Source organism: Pholcus phalangioides, unplaced genomic scaffold (assembly GCF_987345545.1).
Source record: "Pholcus phalangioides strain wild (caught in Gottingen) unplaced genomic scaffold, Ppha-v1.0 ptg000003l_1, whole genome shotgun sequence".
In the NCBI taxonomy this organism is placed as follows: domain Eukaryota; kingdom Metazoa; phylum Arthropoda; class Arachnida; order Araneae; family Pholcidae; genus Pholcus; species Pholcus phalangioides.
In genome coordinates, this window is record NW_028301596.1 from 55,505,987 (window position 1) to 55,528,112 (window position 22,126).

At 34.8% G+C, this 22,126-nt stretch overlaps 1 protein-coding gene across 2 annotated transcripts in view; it reads left to right on the top strand.

Moving 5' to 3' along the window:
• LOC149088913 (protein ELYS-like) overlaps positions 1-18,323 on the top strand; it is a 151,517-nt gene extending 133,194 nt beyond the window's left edge. The window contains exons 37-46 of one of the 2 annotated variants that reach the window (XM_089250740.1): positions 3,329-3,467; positions 4,920-5,008; positions 8,187-8,340; positions 8,921-9,003; positions 9,154-9,292; positions 9,613-9,780; positions 11,990-12,166; positions 14,118-14,180; positions 14,278-14,518; positions 18,046-18,323. In XM_089250740.1, coding sequence (XP_089106866.1) covers positions 3,329-3,467; positions 4,920-5,008; positions 8,187-8,340; positions 8,921-9,003; positions 9,154-9,292; positions 9,613-9,780; positions 11,990-12,166; positions 14,118-14,180; positions 14,278-14,518; positions 18,046-18,055 — 1,263 coding nt within the window. In that variant the 3' untranslated portion in view covers positions 18,056-18,323. The remainder of the gene's footprint in view (positions 1-3,328; positions 3,468-4,919; positions 5,009-8,186; positions 8,341-8,920; positions 9,004-9,153; positions 9,293-9,612; positions 9,781-11,989; positions 12,167-14,117; positions 14,181-14,277; positions 14,519-18,045) is intronic. The other variant, XM_089250731.1, reaches the window with a different exon arrangement.
• Positions 18,324-22,126: the final 3,803 nt, after the last annotated feature.

Genomic DNA, 22,126 nt, shown 5'->3' on the forward strand with positions numbered 1-22,126 from the left:
TGTTTCCAGTTTTATATGTAAAATAACCGTATTTTTTCAGTACTGCATTATACATAAACATTATACAATAAAAACTACTGCTTGCATCAACATGTTCTTCACACAGATTATTGCTATGATGATGTTCTGTGCAATGAACTAATTTTTTGAATACTATGAACACTTTTGGAGATTGTGAAACACTTTTGTGATTTTTTATGTAAAAAATCACATCTTGAAAAGTTGATTTGATATTTGATATTTTCAATTCAAAATCATGTAAGTCCAAAAGTTTCTAGCATATTGCTTAGTTTTTAGTTCATTGCACAGCCGGAGCTGTTTAAAATTCAATACAAATACAAATATACAAATACAAATACAACGCCACAACAGGCAAATTGCCCAACGAGGTGGCTGACTTAAGAACATCATGGATCCCCGAGCCCCTACCTACTACTGCTACACCACACATGCACCCCGCCCCCCGCGGAACCCCCCAACGAATCGGTACATGCGTGAATGTGCGTGTACGTGTAGTGCAACCTGACGTAAAGTTTTTTGTTTCTGTGTAATGCTTGTTATGTGTAGTGCTGTCATCTGCCCCCAGTTTTACTAACTATGAGTGAAGTGTTATGGTTGAATGATTTACCGTTGTAGGACTGTTGCTCTCTGTGGCGAGACTTTTTAACGGGGAGATCGGCTCGCATTTGCGCCTTGAAGTTGGGAACCACAGAAAACCAACTTCAGCCGACCACCACTGTGGGGTTCGAACCCGGATCCTCGCATCACGAGTCCGGCACTATAACCACTCGACCACCACAGAGGCAGAAGGTTTCACAAATATTTTTTTGAAAAATGTGTGATAAATTTTTTGGTGAGGTGAAAAGGCAAAAAATACATATCTTCAGAAAGCGCATCCAAAGATTTCATTTTCAGACTAAGAGCATCATATTTGTTTTTCTTAATTCGCAATAACTTTGCTTTTAGTTATTGTAGGGATGAAAATGAAAACAAAACATAAAAATGATTTGAAATTTTTTTATGAAATTAGTCATTTAAACGTAGGCAGTCACCTTTAATTAACTCATCACAACAAAACTGTCAAATTGAGATGAATAGTCAGGCATAGATTAGTTCGGTTATGGCGGACCGCTACTTGCTTCTTGCCCTTGATTTACCGTAAAGGGTATAACTGTAGTCCAATCCAGTTATGATCAAATATTTCTTTTGTCCCCAAACACGTTGCTTGTAGTCTGGTTGTTGAATATTGTTCAGAAGTCTTGGAGTTTTTGGTGTAATTTTATTTCGGTATTTGATATTTTGCAGAGCCACTTTTGCTTGTGTTAGCATTTGTAGGCCTGAGGATATTCATTTTTCTATTGCTGCTTAAGAGATTTAGCAAAAAAAAAAAAAAAATTTACAGTTTATTATTCAGCTAGTTTTACCATGTGCATGAATTCCCAGATAATACAGTAAAAGTTGTCACTCAAGTTCTCCAGAAATTATGACTGTTTGAGCGGAGTGACGACTTAAACAGAGTGCCGTCAGTTTCAATGTTTATAAATTTTAAATAATACACCATTTATCAAAATATGAATTAAAACTACAAAATAAAATTTATAGATAATAAAAGACATGAAACAAATTTTTGAACTTTTTAACTCATCATATTATAGTTAAATGCACTGATAAATTTAAAATTTATACTAGTATTTTTTTGATTTACTGTAATCAGAGCAATGTTAGAATAGTTATCATTTCTCTACAACACAGTTTAATGCACATTAGTTTCATATATGCATGACACATTTAATTTCAGTGATTTTAATTTTTTATAAGTATAAATATTAAGTACAGTAAAAACGTAGATAAGTCATCACCTCATGTTATTAAAACATTATGATGGCTTAAGCAAAGTGCTGTTAGTTTTAATGCGCAGTATTGTGAAAATCGTATAAATTTAAAGTAATATAACATTTATTAAAATATGAATTAAAATTACAATATTAAGAAAATTTATAGATTGCAAATGAAAAAAAAATTTAGATTAGTTAGCTTTTCTTCATAACAGAACTACTGCATATCAATTTTACATATAGATGAAATTTAATTTTAGTGTTTTAATCAGGCCCGTCATTTTGGGGGGGGCAGGGGGCCATTGTTTCCCCCCCCCCGCCCCGGCTTTTGAAAATACACTAGAAATGGTGTATATGTATATATATAGATATATACATACATACATTGAGTACATGTGCTTTGCCACCCCCCCCCCTGGAAAAAATTGAAATGACGGTTCTGGTTTTAATTCTTTATCAGTAGTTCATGAAACAGCTACAAGGTAATCGTGGTAAAATTTATCAAGGTAGTCTTTCGCATACTAACTACAAAGTAACCTCGAACACAGGGTCCACTTTGAGGGACTTGTGGAAGGCCTGCGGTAGGGAAAAGCACACATTAGAAGACTAATTTGTAGTTGGTTCCCAACTTCAAGGCGCAAATGCGAGCCGATCTCCCGGTTAAAATGTCTCGCCACAGAGAGCAACAGTCCTACAACGATAAATCATTCAATCATAACACTTCACTCATGGTTAGGAAAACTGGTGGCAGATGGCAGCACTACACATAACAAGCATTACAGAGAAACAAAAAACTTCACGTCAGGTTTCACTACACGCACACGCACATTCCCGCATGTACCGATTCGTTGGGGGTTCCGGGGGGGTTGTGGGTAGGGTATAGCAGTAGTAGATAGGGCCTCCAAAAAATGGCTCGGGGATCCATGATGTTCTTAAGTCAGCCACCTCGTTGAGCAATTTGCCTGTTGTGGCGTTGTATTTGTATAACTTCGGAAAAAATGTCTGGTTTTTCAATAAAGATAATTTGTTCAAATTTGAAGTCCTAAATTAGTGGGGCCCATGCAGAAATCAGGTCTTGCTCGAACAATTCTCTTAGTGCTTCAAAAACTTTAGTCGGCAAATGAATTTCCCCAGCGTAATTTTCGTTATTTGAACTGTTCCGTTTTTGGTACATAAGGCTTTTATAATAGTACTAATTCATTAATGACTTTTAAGCATATGGCAATGCGGTTAACAAGCTATTTTTTAAAGGAAGTCATAGAAATTATCTGTTTCTCTCTCTCGAACTTTTTAATGGTGACAAGTTAACCTAAATTAGCGACGAGCAAACGAGGGTTTAATAACATTGTTGTCTGTGAAAGCTAGACAGGCCTGAAGAAAAACTACAACGTAACCGAAGTGACTACTTATTAGAGTGACGACTTACCAAGATTTTACTGTATGTTCTAAGTATTTTATTATAACTCATTTTTATTTGATATTTTTCAAAACAGGTCGAAAGTGATGCAACTTCGTCTACCAGGACATCAAGACAGAGGTCTACAAGCCCTTCTAGATTGTCAAGAAAACCTAAAAAATCAAAAGGAAAGCCTTCAGTTGGTGATATCCCAGTGATTGAAGAAGCAGATTCAGGTATCCAAATGGTTTATTGGTGGCAAATTTTATCTGTGTAGTATCACAATGTTTCATCTGTTTCTAATTTTTTAACCATAATTTCAAATCACTCTGTTGTAGGAAACCAAATGCTCATTTTTTGTGTCTTTTTTTTGAATTAGCATAAGAAAAAGTCTATGAAATATTTTATTTTTTGAGATTTAAAAGCAGTAATACAATAAGTTTGTGGTTTGTTTTTTACTTGGTTGGGTAGATCCTTTTATGAGTTAAGTAGTGTACATCAGATATCTTCAACCCTTTCATATAGTATGGCCTATATTGAAAATTTCAATGAGACCTGCAGGTCACTAAGCTATACCAAACATATACAGTCGATGCTCGTTGTAACAATACCATGGTTTCACGGAAAACGAATGTTATATCGAGAGGTGGTTATATCAGAAATTCAAAACAAATATATAAATAGCTTAAGAGGATTCCATATTTGTACATAAATTTATAACAGAATGTTTATTATTATTATTAACAGTTGCAATGTGTATTTTGAAAATTGCGTTAGGTTAGATAATAATAATAAAATTGTAGTAATTAATCTAGTGTGCATACTTATGAACAGGCAATCCAGGATACATTGATATCACATTGCACTCATTTCAGACAGCCCTGTTGAGGGGAAAGAACAAGAAAGTGCTGATTTTCAGCATGAAAACATATTTTTCCTTTGTGTGTTTATTCTCACCTTATTTGAAGAAATGTGATTCATTAGGATGCCTGTTGGATGGCATTACCCTAGGGCTATTTACTTTTCCATGTCTTTATGTTGTGGTCAGAACTTTTCATAGCTTTTCTTGTCAATCAAAATTCCAAAAAACCCATGAGAGTTAGAGGGGTCAATCTCACACACAGGTATTTATCAGATAAAATTCAGTTGCTTCTCTCACCATCTCAAGAAGACTATACAGAATTTCCCAATATCAAAGGTCAAGGTCAAACACGCTTAAGGAAAATTTTGTTAATTTCTTTGCAAGGAAAGAAGCTGGGCAGAGCACAGATTCAGGATGGTGTTTTTTTTTTTTTTTTTTTTGGATTGAACAATCTTTACAGGCCATTATATTGCATGGAAAAATAACACCAGATGAAGAGGAATACATTGCAAAGTTATACTGGTTGCTTTTATGAAAGGATTGTAATAACACATAGTTGTAAAAACTAGCATTGACTGTATCGTCAAAGAGCTTGGTTAACTCTTGTGACTCACGAAACCTATGTGGGCGACTTCTGATGTACATGCTCAATATTTAGAAAGAGTTTTGGTGATTGATTCTAGAAATAAAAATGGAGTTATGAGAATTCTTAACTGCTCATTGGCAGCATGTGAAACATATATTTCTCTGCTAAAAAGAAAAAATTTCAAGAGAATTTGTTCTATTTTTTTAGAGAAAAGTAATGATTATACTTTCTTTTTTCAAGTTAATCCTGAGGTTGATCCACGAAGTTTTTCCACTCCTGTTTTGAGTCCTTCAATTAGAGCTAGTGAAAAATCTGATACAAAAGAAAAGGTATTACTTTCAAAATTATTTTATTTCATATGTTGAATTTATTTAAAAATTAGATGTATTCCAAATTTGCAGTTTTCTTAAATGCATTAAGGGCATAACAAAAGCTGATGATTTCAAAACTTCTGGAGAGAGTTTCATTTTCAATGAATATTCAAATTTCACTGAAACATCTCAAAAATAACTGCTCTTCAATTCTTTGAAAGCCAGTCCTCCAAAACACATAAAATGGAACTAAAATTCTGAAACACAAAGTCTGATTATGAATAGAAAATTTATATATTAGTTGTATTTTAAATATACATTTGATACAGAGTCTGTTAACTATTACAGGTAAAATATTTTGCATCAAAATTGTTAGCATCATCAGTATTTGATCCCAAAAGTGACCATGCAAATTATTTAAAAAATGTATTTACTTGAATCTAGCATTTTTATTTATTTTTTCATTTTAATCAAATATTTTATATCTGGGTACATGTTAAAATTGTTACTATATTAAGGGAAAATATACATGCATATAGAAATGTCCTCTCCACTTGTTAATACGAGATTCATTGAAAGACTGGTTATTTGTGGAGATGAAAATTAAGGAAGAAAGGTTGAGCACTCGTCCGGCAAGCGAGAGACCGGGGTTCAAGTCCCCGTGGGGGCAGTGGTGAATTTTCTTCCTTGTAATCTTCATCTCCACAAATAACCAGTCTTTCAATGAATCTTGAAAATATACATGTTTGCAACTGTTTATACATGTTCGAAATAAACTGCTTAATAGAAAGAATAAATACAATGCTTTCTTCCCAATTCTTCTGAATTAGAATATTAATTAATTTAAGTGTTTTGCGTTACAGTAGATACCACTTACTGGAATAGCAAATAATGTTATCATTTGAATATTATTATCACTTTTACAAAGTGCAGAACACCTATATCATAACATGGGAAAAACATAGGTTAAAGTTTTCAGGAGTTTGGTTTATATTATCCTTTTGTCACATTTTGGAACCAAGGTTGAACCAGACTTTTTCTCCCCCATAAGTTATTGTTATAAACTTGCAAGACTATGTTGGAGAGATTATAGCAGCTGACCCTTGTTCCCCCCCCCCTCTCCCCGCCGCCTCAGACAAACCCATCTGTACTTTGTTCACAACATCTTGATCAGGCCGTAGTAGCCGCCACTATGTCCCATGTATGCGTGGAGCTGCTTTAGCAATGGTTTTCCTATAGTAGATGCAAATTATATTTGCTTATTATAATTTATCATAATTATTTTTTTATTTCTCTCAGTCAGTTGCTGTATATTTGGTATAGCTTAGATGTATTTGACATCTTGTATGATCATCTTTTTTCAGCCACTTCATTAGGCGTTTTGCCTGTTGTGGCCCTTGTATTTGTAAGGCAAAAAATAAAAAACTTTTCCAGTTACATCTCGATCAGTTTCTTTTACTTGACCTGATACACAGTTCTTCGGCCATACTACTTTTCTAAAGAATCTATGGAATGTACTGTACCTTAGAAAAATATCATAATTGACATTAAACAGTTCTGGTCTGACTCCACACAATGTCTGAATAAAAGAAAGGGTTTTGGCTAATGGAAAAGCCTCATTTTAAAGTAGTATAATTTGAAAAAATTAGCAGTATGATTGAACATTTTTACAACTAGTTTCGTGCAAAAAAAATGGACCTGTCCCATTTTTCACGTGAAACAGGATGTATGGTCATCATTCATCTCTGGATTCATCTCTGGATTTCTTTCAGATATAGTTATCTATTTTCATATTGTTATCAGAAAACCCCAGTTCCTGATGTGATGGCCTTGAGTAGCATGCACTGCACTTCTACAGAATATAACTTGTATTTAGGCAAACCAAGGTTTACCAGTTAGAAAATTGATGGTCCCATTCGTGACCAAATGCAACTTTAGTAATTTTATATCTGCACACCGTAAGTAAAAGGCACTGTGCTAATTTTCAGCAGTATTGAAATAAAGTTATTAATTAGTAGTACTTTTGTTATCATCACAGTGGTGTTTGGCTGAAGTTGGTTTTCTGAGGTTCCCAACTTTGAGATGCGAATATGAGCCAATCGCCCCATTAAAAAGTCTTTCCACAGAAAGCAACAGTACAACGGTACAATTATTCACTCATTAAACTTTACTCGTGGTTAGAAAAATTGATGGCAGCACTACACAGCATTACACAGAAACTAAGTTTATGGTTAGGGTTACAACACGTACATGCACATTCCAAAATGTACCAATTCGTTCGAAGTTCCGCTGAGGAATATGGACGAGGTGCATGTGTGGTTTAGTAGCACTTTCGTTATGTTGCACATAGATATAGGACATTAAAGGCCAACATACTACACTGACATGATGTGATAATCATGTCAGAGACATTGTGAATTTTTATTCCTGGAAATTCTGATATGGTAATTATGTGGCATGAAATTCCGATGTCACAGAATTTCCATGAATCAGAATTCATAACATCTCTGATATAACGTGAAATCACATCACGTCAGTGTAGTGTGTTTCCGCCTTTAGTCCAATTTCAATAAATAACAGAAATATTCACTTTATAAGAAAAGCGATGAGCTCCATAGAAAGACATATTTAAAAAAATCTTTAAATTTCTCCTGCAAAATTTCCTTTTTGTGGGATGGTGCCCTTTAAGTCTGACATACTTCAAGGCTTGGGAAATCCCAGGAGACAGGTTGTCGTGGCAACTAGAAAATTGGTATTTGCACCTAAGATTTCTTTGATTGCTGAATTGGAGTCTATAAATGACACAAAATTATATCATTTCAAGGCATGGTCTTCTAACATACTTAGGGTATATAGTCCAGAAAAAGTCAAAAAAACATTATTTAGGAACATTTTTCTTGAGAACAAAATCATTCTTGTCTCCTAAGAAATGTGGCTGGCACATAAATTTTTTTTTGACTTGTCAAGCTCTGATATACAAATGTATATTGTTGGGTAATTAGTAATTGTTTCAACAGTTTATATCAAGATAGGAAAAATAAAATATTTTGGCTATATGGTAATCTCTTACTGCAGTGTGAAGGAGCAATAAAATAATATTTGTACACTTGAAATATGCACTGTGTCCTTCATCTTTCTATAAAATGTAACTCCCCCATACAAAAATTATCTGTTTTAGTCACATATTTTTTTGTAGGATTATATTCCTGATCAGTCAAGTACTAGGAGGTATAGGTTGAGATCAGAGTCTCCCTCAAGAACATTACCTATAAAATCTGCCAAAACATCGACTAGCAAAGTGACGTCTTCAAAAGATGAGAACTTGGAAAAACAAGCCAGAAATAGTAGAGGTATACACTTGTTTGTATTCATTATTCATGCACTTTCTGTAAATGAGTAGCAAATTTATTATTGCATAATGATGATTGCCATTATCAAAAAAAGACTAGACAAATCTATACCGTTATTATGTTAGTTTATGCTGTTGAATTTTATCTTTGTGAACATCAGTGTATTGAACAATGTTTTCTCAATGTGCAGCTTGCATGTGTGCAATTGTGTTTGCCTAATGAACTATGAATGCATGAATATTGAACAGTAAATCTGAAAATATTGCAGTATTTTATTTTTCATTAATATGTTTGTATATGACTAATTTTTACCGAATCATTGGCCATTTTATTTGTGGGATCTCAGTTTCAAGTAGTATCCAAATGACTATGTTTTCATGCTGTTACCGAGTACTCAATCCCAGCCCTAGTACATTAACCAACATGTGGCTATTGGGTTTCTATTTTATTTGCCTACTGACAGTTAATTTAAAGAGCAAATATATATCGGGTATTTTTGTATATCCACTGTTAGGGGGGGGGGGTTGAATTCATGTAAATTATTGATTTAATTCTGATGATCTGTTTCTATTTTCTTAAGCATCATCAACAAGCAGTAACAAGGATGAACCAGAAAGGAATACCTCAGTAAGAACATATGAGAAAAAAGAAAAGTCTAAAGAGGTATTGTGAGGGGAATTTTTTGATTTAATAGAATTAAATACAATTTTCTGAGCAATGAGAAAATTAACATGCAAATATCTAATTTGGAATAAGAATCATTTATTATCAGGAATTATATGTCATTTTTCACTCATGGTCATACTTTTTCAGGAGATACAGACACCCAGTACATACCTTACTAGATCCAGATCACGATCTAAGTCTAAGAGCCCATCTCAAGAGCTCCATGAATTAACATGGAAGGATTGGAAATCACATTGGCTGTCTAATGTAGGGGTTCTATCATTAGGTGAGATGAAATAAATATTTCTTGTGTCTCCCTTTTACTTAATTTCCTGTTGGTATCCTAAAAATTAGTGATTGAATCTTCTCTGCAAAATGTGAGTTCAGTCATTATGTTTGTATGCGCCAAATTTACAGAAAAATTCATAAAATAGTTTTCTAGAAATTAAAAAAATAAATCATTTTTTTAACTCCAAAGTTACCACTGACTAATGGTTATACAGTGCATATGTAATCAGGGTACACTGCTCTTTATTTTCAGATCTTTGGATTTTTTCTTTTGCTTCTCTTCTGTCATATCTATTGTGTATAATTTAAAAATTTCAGATTCCATTAAAACAACCGCTTCTCTCAAAGATTCTGAGGTGATCAAGAAGTCATCAAAAAAACCTAGCAAATCGAAATCTGTTGCTGAAGTATCTCGTACAACACTATCAAAAGGTGCTGATACTACCATAGACAAAATCTCCACAGAAAAGTGTAGGCATATGCAAGGTAAAAACTTCTACATTTAGAAAATCATAACATTTAAGATCAATAGGAAAATCATCATTACATTTAAGATCAATAGGAAGATCATCATTACATTTAGGATCATAAAGAATATTGGACCATCAGTTCAAGATTATTTTTTATAATGAAGTAATCCATTATCTTCACAAATGACCTTCTTTGCTCACATATATCAAAATAAACGTGTAATTACATATCTTCAGTAATCTAATGTAAATGTAAAAAGGAAATATACAAATGTTTTGACTGGCAAAACCAAAACTTGTTCAGATAATTATTACAAAGTGTATCGGTATGTTACAAACATATCCTGATGTATATACAGTCAAACTTTAATATATATCTATAATTCAAAGTTTGTAGAGATAGAAAAAAGTGTGAAATATCTAATTAACCTATACTGGTTCCATAAAATGGGTACAAATTGCAAGTTAATCATCAATTCACATAGGATTAATAATTGATCTTAGCTGTTACATTTTTCCACCATTCTGGAATCTGAATCATTTTAAAATTGATGCCATGCTCAAAGTCTAATTTACAGAAACACTTGCTGATCATCAGTAACAAAATTGTTTCCAAAATTTTGCTAAGTATTTGCATGATAGGGAAATCTATTTTCATTAGAAAATGTAGAAGAAACTTTTGTGAAGAAATGTTTCCAGAGGTTGAGCAACACAATTTTCTTCTCGAGTAGTATACAATTTCTATGCATTCTGGCTGAACAGTGTTAAAATGACATTAAATATAAAAAAATAAAACTTACTAATTAGCATTTAAGTTTAGCATTACTAAAAGTTTACAAATTAGCATTTTTATGCAGGCAGTTGTTTCTGAAATCACTCACCAGTTATCCAAACCTCTTTGGTTGGATTAATTCAGCCCAAATAATCTTACAAATTTAGAGCATTCGTTTCTCTGGTTTCTGATCATTAAAACTGGTAATTTTCTTTGAACAGAGTTGCTAAATAATTAATCCAATGCAGAAAACAAATTAAATTCTGACATACAAAGGAAGAAGTGTCTTTTTAGTTACAAGGTGTCATAAAACTTGGAGCTATCTTGAAGACTGGTTGGCAACTCATTACATGGTGCTTAGAATGACAATGTTGGCATGGCTGTTCGAGCCAAAAGTTAAAGTTGAAAAAGTCAGGATTTTTTAACTTTTATTTTTGAATATTTACTGTTCAGCAAATCGGTCAGCAACCAATGTTCCCTGAATAATGAAGATTGAACAAACTGGTTGAGAGAAGCAACACATATGACTACTTGTGGATTTTTCTCAACTGTCCATGCATGCTCACGCTAAAGTCATGATTTTCCCCCTCCAACTTTGAGTTATTCGAAATATTCGTAAAAAGAACTTGAATTGAACAAGAAATGTTAACATTAAATTAGAAAGAAAACTCAAGGGGAGTTCATAAAAGTTAAAATCACTTTTGCCCTCTGCGTATGTTGCCAATCTATTTTTTTAGTGAACGAAGGAGATAATTGCTCTCTTTGCCTTCCCCTCCTCATTGTATACATGCATGATGATGTAATTAATTTAGTACAAAACATATCAGGTTTTTGCAACCATTACAGTATTGTTAATGATGTTTGGTGCTTTTGAATGGGTAAATATGCTCAAGGTGTGATGACTCCTGAGCGTACAAGTCACTCTTTTAAACAAAATTGTGAGTATACTTACCTATTCATGATGGCCAATCAGTCTAAAATCCTTTGTTATAATACAAAAATGAACAAATGTCAAACTAAGTGATATTTGTAAGTCATCTCAGACTGATATCTATAGGAAAGAAAAAAATCTATTTTATTTATTACTAGCTATAATATCCAGCACTGCCCAGGTTTTCTTCAGTTGCTGGGAGGATTGGAAAAGTGTCAAATCATTATAAAGGCATGTACACATCTGAAACGCATTGGTAGGGAACCATGGTAACCAAAGTAAACATTCTGAAAGGGATTGCTGCGGCCAAGAAACCATAGTTGCCTGACAGTTTTTCGGGCATTTGCCCAGGTCTGAAAAACTTTTAAAGTAGCTTATCATTCAAGTCTGGTCTCATTTGGTATATATGTAAAATTTGACAACGATGGATCTAAAATTGTAGATTTGTATAGAAAACACACACAGACAGAAAATCAATTTTATATATAGATTTTTTTAAAACAAATATTGTTACTCTTTCAGCATCAGGAAAAGTGAGTGACACAGCATCAAGGAAATTTGATTCAGAAATGTCGGCTAAACATTTGGCCTCAAAAAGCAAGAAGTCTTTGTCAAAGTCACAGAAAACTAAAAATGAGAATGAGTCAATGGTCTCTTCAACATCTAAAAAATCAGTGAAGAAAAAAGAGCCTAATAGTGGTAATTTGAATTTCATTTATCAGAGGATTGGTCGTTGTTAAAACATAGATTGAAAATCTTTCTTTTTCTAGAATGTTATATGAAATTCAGGAAAGTGTGTGTGTGTGTTAGAATGTAATAAATAGCATTCATGAAAAACATTTAAACCATGCTCCTGCTATTCACAATGCTCAAAAGTAGTTTGGCAACTTACTAGTTCCTGTAGAAACAAAAACGCTCAGGATTAATTGAGGTCTGGTAGTGTGCCATGGGTTCTCGTATAAGATATTTATTTCTCAAAAAACATCATAGAAAACTTATTTTCTCTAATTGAATCTGTTCTCTGATATAATTGACAAATATACAGTAGGACCACCCAATAAGTTTAAGAAGCTCTGAGTTGCAGGAATGTGTTGACTTTTGACAAGCCTGACTCTCATTATTTACTTTTTTAAAAAGTGCAATGAAATGTAAAGCACACAAATCAAATGCAGTGGCAGTTTAATGGTATTTAGAGTAAAACAGGGTCCTCCAAGTTATTGAAGACTTCACTAATTATGGATTTTCAATAATTTTGTAATTATCTTTCATTAATTCAAAATTTTTATTTCGTGTGCTCATATTTTTGTGTAGGTATTTTTCAGCTATTCTGTAACTAAGAATGAACTAACTGCTTGATGCAGCTCGTTATATATATATATATATATTAAATTAAGGACTCAAGGGGGCTCCCCAAACTCATTTAGATGGCCAACTGTAATTCACATTTGATACCCATTTTTTTTTTAAATACATTTCCATTCAATTCAAGCATAAAATGAAGAAAGTTTTTCACATAAAATGGTGTTTTTTAGCTTCCAGGTAATGACATCAATCTTATTAGAAGATAACAGTCTAAACAGTAGCAGAAAAAAAAAACCCCTCTCTCTCTCTCTCTCTCTCTTAAAAACTAAGGTATCTGTAGTAAATACAGTAGAGTCTGCGCTTATAACAAATTTGGACATCACAAATTGTCACTTAACTTTTTATAACTTCTTATAACTTATAACTAATTTTTCATTCCCGTTCTAGTGAACCTGCGGTTGTACAATACTGTGTGTCCCCCATATTCGTGGTTTCTGTATTTACAGTTTTTTTCCCAAAACAGCAATTGTCATTCATATGTTGTGTTTAGAACCCTTAGTCAAACTTCTTTTACTGAAAGAGAAAAACAAAAAATACCATCAAATTGCCCTTTTGTGGAGCCTGCACCCTACATTGGGAAACAGGGACTTAAATGCTTCATTAAAAGACTTAGCAAAAGTATTTTTTAAGTCATAAAAACTTTTCTCTTCGTGAGCAGAGCATATATTGATGCCAAAATGATGGCTCGATGCTTCTAATCAGAAATGTAAACCGTAGTTAGGCTAAACCTTAAGGTCAAGGTGTTGCAACATTTTCCACTATATGGGTATAAAATTTAATTTTGAGCCTGTCAGGACCATGCTTCCTCAAGGGTAAAATAAAAGCATGTATCAATTTGCTTCCACAATTCTTATCGCAAAGCTGCACAAATCACAAAAAAAAATCTAGGCATCAAAAAAAAATTTATCCTGAGAAAAATGTCCAAAATGATGCTTCTTTTGACTTTTTAAATGCATATTCACCCTCTGAAATGTTGGCAAATATACTGCTGCAAATTTCAAACATTTTGCTGCTGCTCTCAGCTTGCAATTTAGTAACTACACAAAAGAAAATTCAGTTGCCAATACCAGTTTTTTAGTCGCTATGGATTTGTCCAGCCCCGTCTTACAGGGAGTATATTATGTTAGCATTCTCTTATAAACAACGTGATTGTAATCAAATTTAGATTTGGATGGAGACCAACTATGCGCCTTTCGACCGATTTCTCTTGTAAAATTTTTTACATTGCCATGTTTGTTTATTTTTGACTGTGCTATGTGTTTAATTTAATTTTCATCCAAAACTACAGGAAAAACAGCAGAGGAACTGGAATTCACTTTTTCAGAGCCACATACTCCAGTAGATTTGAAAAGTGAGAGAATCTTGTATATAATTAACTGATAATAACATTTCAATTTCTTCCTTCCCTTCATCCCAAATTGGTAGCTCTAAACAATACTTTCTTATAGTTTTAGAAGCAGTGTCAGCTACTCCCATTGCTCCGATGCCATTTGTGTTTTCGCCACCTGCTACCAGAGCCAGGCTGCGAACCAAGAAAAGTAATGTTGACACTTCATTGGAAGCTGCCTCCTCTTCTAGTCTTCAAAGAGAACAATCTAAAATGTTAGAAAGTGACACAACGATTGACTCAACGATCAACATCCTTAATGAATCGAAATCTGGCCATAAGAAGCAGTCATCACGATCGAAGTGAGTGGATTTCCTGAATGCTCACAGCAGTTTAAGTTGAATTCAATATTTATCTTAGTGTTGAAACTAAATTATGGTATCTGCCACTTTGAGTTAAATCTTGATCACAGATGACAGCACTGTGACGAACAGGAAATATACATGGTTCTGACAACACAAATAGGTTAGGGCCATGCATATGTACACGCGACATGTTGGCATGCATTTAGCTCTCTCTACAACAATGTTTTTTCTTAAATTTGAATCTTGTTATATACAGTAAAACCTTGTTAACTCGTCACCCTAATAACTTGTCACTCCGGTTAAGTCGTCAGTTTTCTTCGTCCAAGTTTAGTTTTCATAGATAACAATGTTATAAAGCCCTCGTTTACTCGTCGCTAATTTCGGTTAACTCGTCACTGTGGGAAAGCTTGAGAAAGAGAAGATGGTTTCTATGGTTCCAATAAAAAAAAAAAGCTTCCAAATGGGAAGAGATTTATGGTTTCCAACCTCCTTTTTCTTACAGTGACCAGAGCATCATCACCCCCTTCCCCCCGCAATTGAGGGAGCTGGAAACAAAACTTTTTCTAGAAAATCAGTCATATCAAGCTGCTAGGGGTGGGGTCAACTGGTTTCACTTCTTACGTTTACGTATATGGTGGTCCACTGAATAGCCATTAAATGGGAATGTAGTTCTGATGCAAAGCATTCATTGCCTTCCCCCCCCCCACCCCCATGAGCCTGAGCCTGCCATCGATTCTCCGAAGTTGAAGAGAAAAAACAGAAGACATTCTTGCACGGACGGCAGTTTTGACGAGAAAAAATAAAGTGTCTTCTTTCAGTTGTCAAGACATACCCTATGATGACATGAGCTCCGAAAATTCTGGTTCTTGTCAGTGAATGCTATATACGTGCTGTAAGTAAATTGCTACTTTTAAACCATCTTAAAAACGTTTTCAAATTAATGATGTCTCAAAAGCGAAAACTCTCATCTTTATCTTTAAACGAGAAAAAAAATTTGGTTGCTCTTTTCGAAATATCTAATGTTTCGAAGTTTGCTTTTGCCAAGGAACACGGTATTCCGTGGACCACGTTGAACGATATTTTATCGTCCAAAGGAAGTATAGAGGCAAGTGATTGCACGGATCAAAGGAAACGATTGCGAAAATCAAAATTTGAAGTTGTCGAAGAAGTCCTTCTCAGATGGTTGAAATTCATTAGATCAGAAAATGTTCCAATTTCCGCTGTTATTCTGAGAGAAAAAGCCATAGAAATTGCAAAAGAACTTGATGTTGAAGGTTTCAATGCCAGTAATGGCTGTATTGAATGCTTCAAGAGACATAGTCTTTCCTTTAAGAAAGTGAACGGGGAAGCATCATGTGTTAATGTCAGTGTGGTAGAACACTGGAAAAATCACATCCTCAAGGATATTTTAACACATTTTTCTGAATCGGATGTGTTCAACATGGATGAAACTGGATTATTTTATCGTCTTTTGCCCGATAAGACTTTAGCATTTAAGGGAGAAAAGTGTACTGCCAGTAAACTAAGTAAACAACGTTTGACAATTTTGCTTGGTGCGAATATGGATGGAACTGAAAAGCTAAAGCCTCTGGTGATTGGAAAAAGCAGGAAACCTTGGTGCTTCAAGAACATTAAATCCCTCCCAGTGGATTATGATAGCAATTCAAATGCTTGGATGTCATCAATAATATGGGAACAGCAAATTCGTAAATTGGATAAGCAATTTTCAAACCAAAGAAGGAAAGTCGCTATCATAGTAGATAACTGTCCGGCTCACACTCGTCTTGAAAATTCGAAAGCCATTGAAATGATATTTTTACCGCCAAATGTTACCGCACTTCTTCAGCCCCTCGATCAAGGAGTAATTCGAGAATTCAAACGAGGTTATAAAAAATTGCTTATTAAACATTTACTTAGAGCCGTTGAAGAAAATGAAAAGTTTGAAGTGTCCATTTTAGATGCAATTAATTATACCCACAAAAGTTAGAATTTAATATCACAGAAAACAGTGAAAAATGTTTTTAAACATGCAGGGTTTGTGAGTAATGATCAGCAAAGTGTGGTTGAAAATGAAGACCCCGATTCTGATACTTTTCCCAATTTATTGGATGATATACATCTTGAAAACTCAAATATTCCCGTTATCATTGATTATATGGACATTGATAACAACCTTGCAATATGTTCAGAAGCGACCGTGAAAGCGTTATGTGTGGAACTGTCAGAGGAAAAACAACATAACAGTTCAAGTGACGAAAGTGACATAGAGGAAATTCGTTTGCCACCTAAAAAAACAAAAGTTCTTGAAGCTTTAGAGAATGGTCGAGATTACCTTACATTTGTTCAAGGAACAACCGATGAAGAATTCAAAGCACTAAATGTGTTAGAGAAAAAAGTCATTTGTTTTAATAGGTGCTCTGTTCAGTTTAAATTAGAAAATTACTGGAAAAAACTATAAATGCACCTGTATACATACAAGAAATAAAGAACAAAACCACTCAAGAAAAGTAAAATTCAAAAAGGTAAAAGTTTGTTTGTTTGTTTGTTTTTTTTTTTTTTTTTTTGTGATCTGAAAAAAAAATTATTACTGTTGTAAACTCCAAGTTATTTTTTAATACAATGCTATGCAGTGTAACCTCTCAATAAGGGGATAAGGGACACCCATAGAAGTGTTGTCCCCTTATTCAAAGGTAAATTAATTCATATTTGAAGGTGACCATGGAATAGAAGACTTAAAATAGTTTTGTGCTTTATTTTATTCCCTAAAACGGAGGTTTAATTGTATATTTAAATTTTATAAAGTTTTACAATAATGCACATTTAAACTGATGGCACTCCACTTAAGCCGTCACAATTTTTCGATAACTTAAGGTGATGACTTATCGAGGTTTTACTGTATTTAAGTGGAAAAGGGGTATTTTAAACTGTATTTATTGTGGAAGAGTAGATAAACTGTATGGTGATCGAAAAATCACCAATGAATAAGGCAAATAAAAGGGAAAATACAAAACTTCTAAGAAGGCACATATATTTGTGCCTTCAAAAATAAATTAGTTAATCAAAATAAATCAATATCACTGATCGCAGCACCATGACTTGAGTTCATTACGAGCATGAATTGTATGAAAATGTGAATGGACCAATCGGATTACCCCATTTCGCACACAGCCAATCAGGGTGTTACAGAAGACTTACACACAGGTGTTCAGCTTCATTCTGGTCGCTGCTTTTGAGTTGGACAGACGTATGTTTTTCTTTACACTGAGCAATCAAGAATTAAGGTTTGGTAATCAATCCAAGTCAGATCCTCGGTCAGCATGCTATTTTTTATCCTCTGAAGAAGACACCCGTTGAAATGAATTAAGAGTTTTACATTTTTCTTATTCATTGATGATTTTCCAAGTGTTATATTTACTGTGTCTGTGCAGTAATATGGGAAATATTTGTACTACAATTATTTTTCAAGCTTGTGCAAAATGAAATGTCTAAATTCAATGTTTGATGTGAAGCTTTATTTTCTTCAGGAAAAAATAAACCGGAGTATTCCCATTCCAGAGGTAGTTGAATGTTTTCGAATTTTATTGGCGATGGACGACACTCAGCAATCTGGAACCACTTTGAAGATATGCGAGAGTACAGCTTTTTTCATAAGATGGATATTCAGAATTTTCCATGCATGCATGCAAGTATCGTACATCTTTCATCTATAATGATTAAATGTATTTTGTATAGGATGATCTTGTTTGTTTTTTGTTTGTATATCTTTTTATATAAATAAAAGAAAATTCTATTTCCAAGTTTCAAAATGAAAACTTAATGAATGAATTTTAATGCTCCAATTCTTTTTGCTCGCTCCTTCTTTCAATGAAATTTATTTTTTCATCCCTAATGCAAGAATCCATCAAAAGTGGAATCCCAGGGTTTTTGTGAAAGCAAGGAAAAATATATTATTCTAGTTAGATTACTTTTTATATGCTTGCAAGTATAAAGGATTACTTGCACAAACAGGTTTTAAGGCTTCTATAACAAAGACGATGCACTGTATACGGAGATTAAAGGACATCTATGATTGAATATTAGTCATTACAGCAGGTAGCGATTTTCAGCCAGGGAACAAGTGTTTGAGATCTCATTTGGTTCTCATTTCAAAACAAGACTAGTTTTTTCTTCTTTTAAATGACAGATTTTAAAACATCCTATAACTTTGTAAGTAAAACTGTTGTATCGTTGAAAATTTTGAGGAAGATGACAGCACTTCATATGACATGCATCTTGTTTTGTATCTGTTACTGCCGAAGCCCGAAGTGTGACTTGGCCGAAAGTTCGACTTTCAGAAATAATTCCGGCTTTGATCGGCTGGTCTGCGAATCCAGGAGATTTCTGGTCAAAGCTCTATGTGCTGATATAAGACAGCCCGGTAGAAGCCAAATTCATTTTTTTTTAATAGCCAACGAGTGATACATGTCTATATATAGCAGCTGTATTGGATTAGCTCCATATCACGAGAGAAAGTGAAATTTGAGAGAAAAACTATAAAAATAATTATGTAGACATATATAGTTATTTTTGCCAAATTTTTTGGAGAAATAAATGATTGCTGCATCATGACTGTGGCTTGATGGATTGCCATAACTAATGTGGATATAATTATCACGAAAAAATCAGCCAACTTGGCGATGATCTCGAATCAAGTCTTATGTTAACAGACTTTGGCCAGGGATCTTCGGGTATCGAATCAAGTCTTATGTTATCAGACTTTGGTCACGGATCTTCAGCTACTTCGGGAACTGGCTGGCCAAAGAACGAAATTCGGACATCGGCCAAGTCAATTCACAACGAGATCAGCCAATTCGCGAAATGTCTAATTTTGGGCTTTGGCTGTAATATATCCATGTACCTAGAGCTAAACAGTGAATATTACAAAACAAGTAGAGAAATATTTAGGTTTCCGGAACTTCAGACGCAAGGTTACAACACAACAGACAGAGCGGGTTGTTATTGCTGCAGGTAACGTGGAAGTAGGGAACAGAAATCTTCAAATTCTTGACATGGGAATGACAACAGCAACAAAAATACAGATTTTTGCAGCTTGTTTCAAGGAAGTCGTGTTCTGCTTTACACAACATACCCTGTTGTCTCGTTATTCCTGCTGGGTTGCAGCAAAAAGAAAAAGGGAGACTGCTTTCACCTCGTCCCATCGAGACAGACAAATATACTTGACAACCTGAGAAGTAACACTGTTCTAATTATAAGGCGGTTCTGTGTGGTGGTTACTCGACAATGGGTCTAATTAATTAACATCTGTTTCATGAATACATTGGCGGTTAGATTACCAATCCTATCAAACAAAACAAGCCACCACCGTTGATCAATCCTTAAACAAAGCATGACGCTTTATTACCCTTTCATTTACACTCATGTCCATAAATTAAGGATAATTCAGAATCGCACGGAAATCGAAATCTAAAGTAAAAATTTCTCCTGTAGAATTATCACACACATCTGCAAGAATGATATGCAAATTTCAGGAAGCCACCAGATGATGCCGATAGTACATCACAATGACGAGAGTGTAAGAGGGGGGTATATAAGGAATGGTCGCAAAGAAGTAAAATTGTTCACAAGAGTTCTGCAAGGCGCTCGGTGCCATAAGCGAATAGTTATGACACAGAGGACACATGTGGATGATTTTTTACGTGGTAGAATTATCGGCCGCCTGGAATGTGGGCATACTCAGATGGAAGTATCCGAGGAACTTGGAATGGCCCAAAGTGTCATCTCTAGGCTTTGGCAACGATTCCAAGATAACAGAAATGTCAGTAGACGTTAAAGTACAGGTCGCCCCCGAGTTACAATGCCGAATGAAGACCGGTATTTGGCAGTAACTGCCAAAAGAAGCAGACGGAGCACAGCATCCGACCTGTCTCATCAGCTATCTGCAGCCACGGGTACCACAGTTTCAAGGCAAATCGTGTACAGAGGTTTGGGAGATATTGGTCTATATGTTCGCAGGCCTGTCAGATGTGTTCCGCTCACAGCTACTCACTGTCGGCAGCGATTAACCTGGAGTAGAGAACATGCAATGTGGACATCGTCACAGTGGGCTTGTGTGATGTTTTCATACGAGTCCAGGTTTAACTTGCAGTCTGATTCACGTCGGATTTTCATATGGGGAACGCCAGGTACCCGTTACCACCAAGACAACATCATTGAACGGCACCGTTACGGTGGTGCAGCATTGCTCGTTTGGGGTGGAATTATACTGGGCATACGTTTGTTTAGGGGTGCCATGGGCGCAGAATTTGTGTTTATGGATGACAACGCCCGTCCTCACCGAGCAAACATCGTAAACGAATGCCTTGAATCTGAGGATATAACCCGTATGGAATGGCCAGCATTCTCACCTGACTTGAATCCGATACAGCATGTGTGGGACATGCTTGACCGACGAGTTGCAGCCCGTCAACCACCTCCTACATGTGTACCGGAGAGCATTGCTTGTTGAGTGGAGTGATCTTCCCCAAGATCAGATAGATAATTTGATACTCAGCATGCCTAGGCGTTCTACGGACTGTATTTCATCACATTGGAGATATACAATGTATTAACCATCATACCCATACCAACCATGTAATAGTAAGTTTTTGCAAAGGAGATATTTTTTACAATTGCTCCAGGGAGCAAAAATTGTAGTTTTTATGAATGGTATCATACATACACCATCGTTTTTGTTCTTTATCTTTTGTTTAATAAATGGGCTTTATGAATAAGTAACGTTTGTTTTGTTTCTGAACCTTTATTTGCCGGAGCTGGCATTATCCTTAATTTATGGACATGAGTGTATGCCAGAAACATTGAATGGGCTAGCTGATAAAGTGTTTGCTGTGCATATATGCCGATGTAGCTTCGGGAATGATGAAAATCTCCTAATTGCCCAGGAGAATTAAGACGTAGAATGCTTATGGAACAGGAATGTGTGCCTAGAATGAGCTAAAACATCTGGGTGTCCGAACATTGATTGACTTGGACACTTGGACCAGGACATGTGACGCAAACATGACATCGATTCGTCGTTGTACGGTCTACACGACTAGTGACATCCACCGAACGTGGATGGACCGCCACCAACGGAATTTGATTATAGAGTCCGGACGTGCCAAGGATGCTATAATATCGATTTCGATTCTTAGATCATGATTTATCATAATTATTCCGTTGATTTATACTCCTGTAATTGGACTTTTTATTCTGTTATACAAATTTATATAGATATACATATTTAATAAAATTCCGGATGCACTCATCTTTCGGGAACGCTTCGATATCTCCTTGAGATGGGAAGCGGGATGTGTCCGGTCCTTCAATGTTCAATGTGCATATATGCATAGGTGCCAATACTTCCTATTTTTCAGCCTTATTAAAATCTTTATAATTTTTTTTTTTTTTTTCTGGTCGGAAATCAGATTCTTCCAATTTATCGAATTTTTGTTGAAAAATTCTTAAAAATCCTGAAATTGTGCTCCGCTTAAATAAAAAATCCCTAAAGAGATATAGTAAATAGTTGAGATATATAGTATACTAGGGGGGGCTCTGCACCCCCCCCCC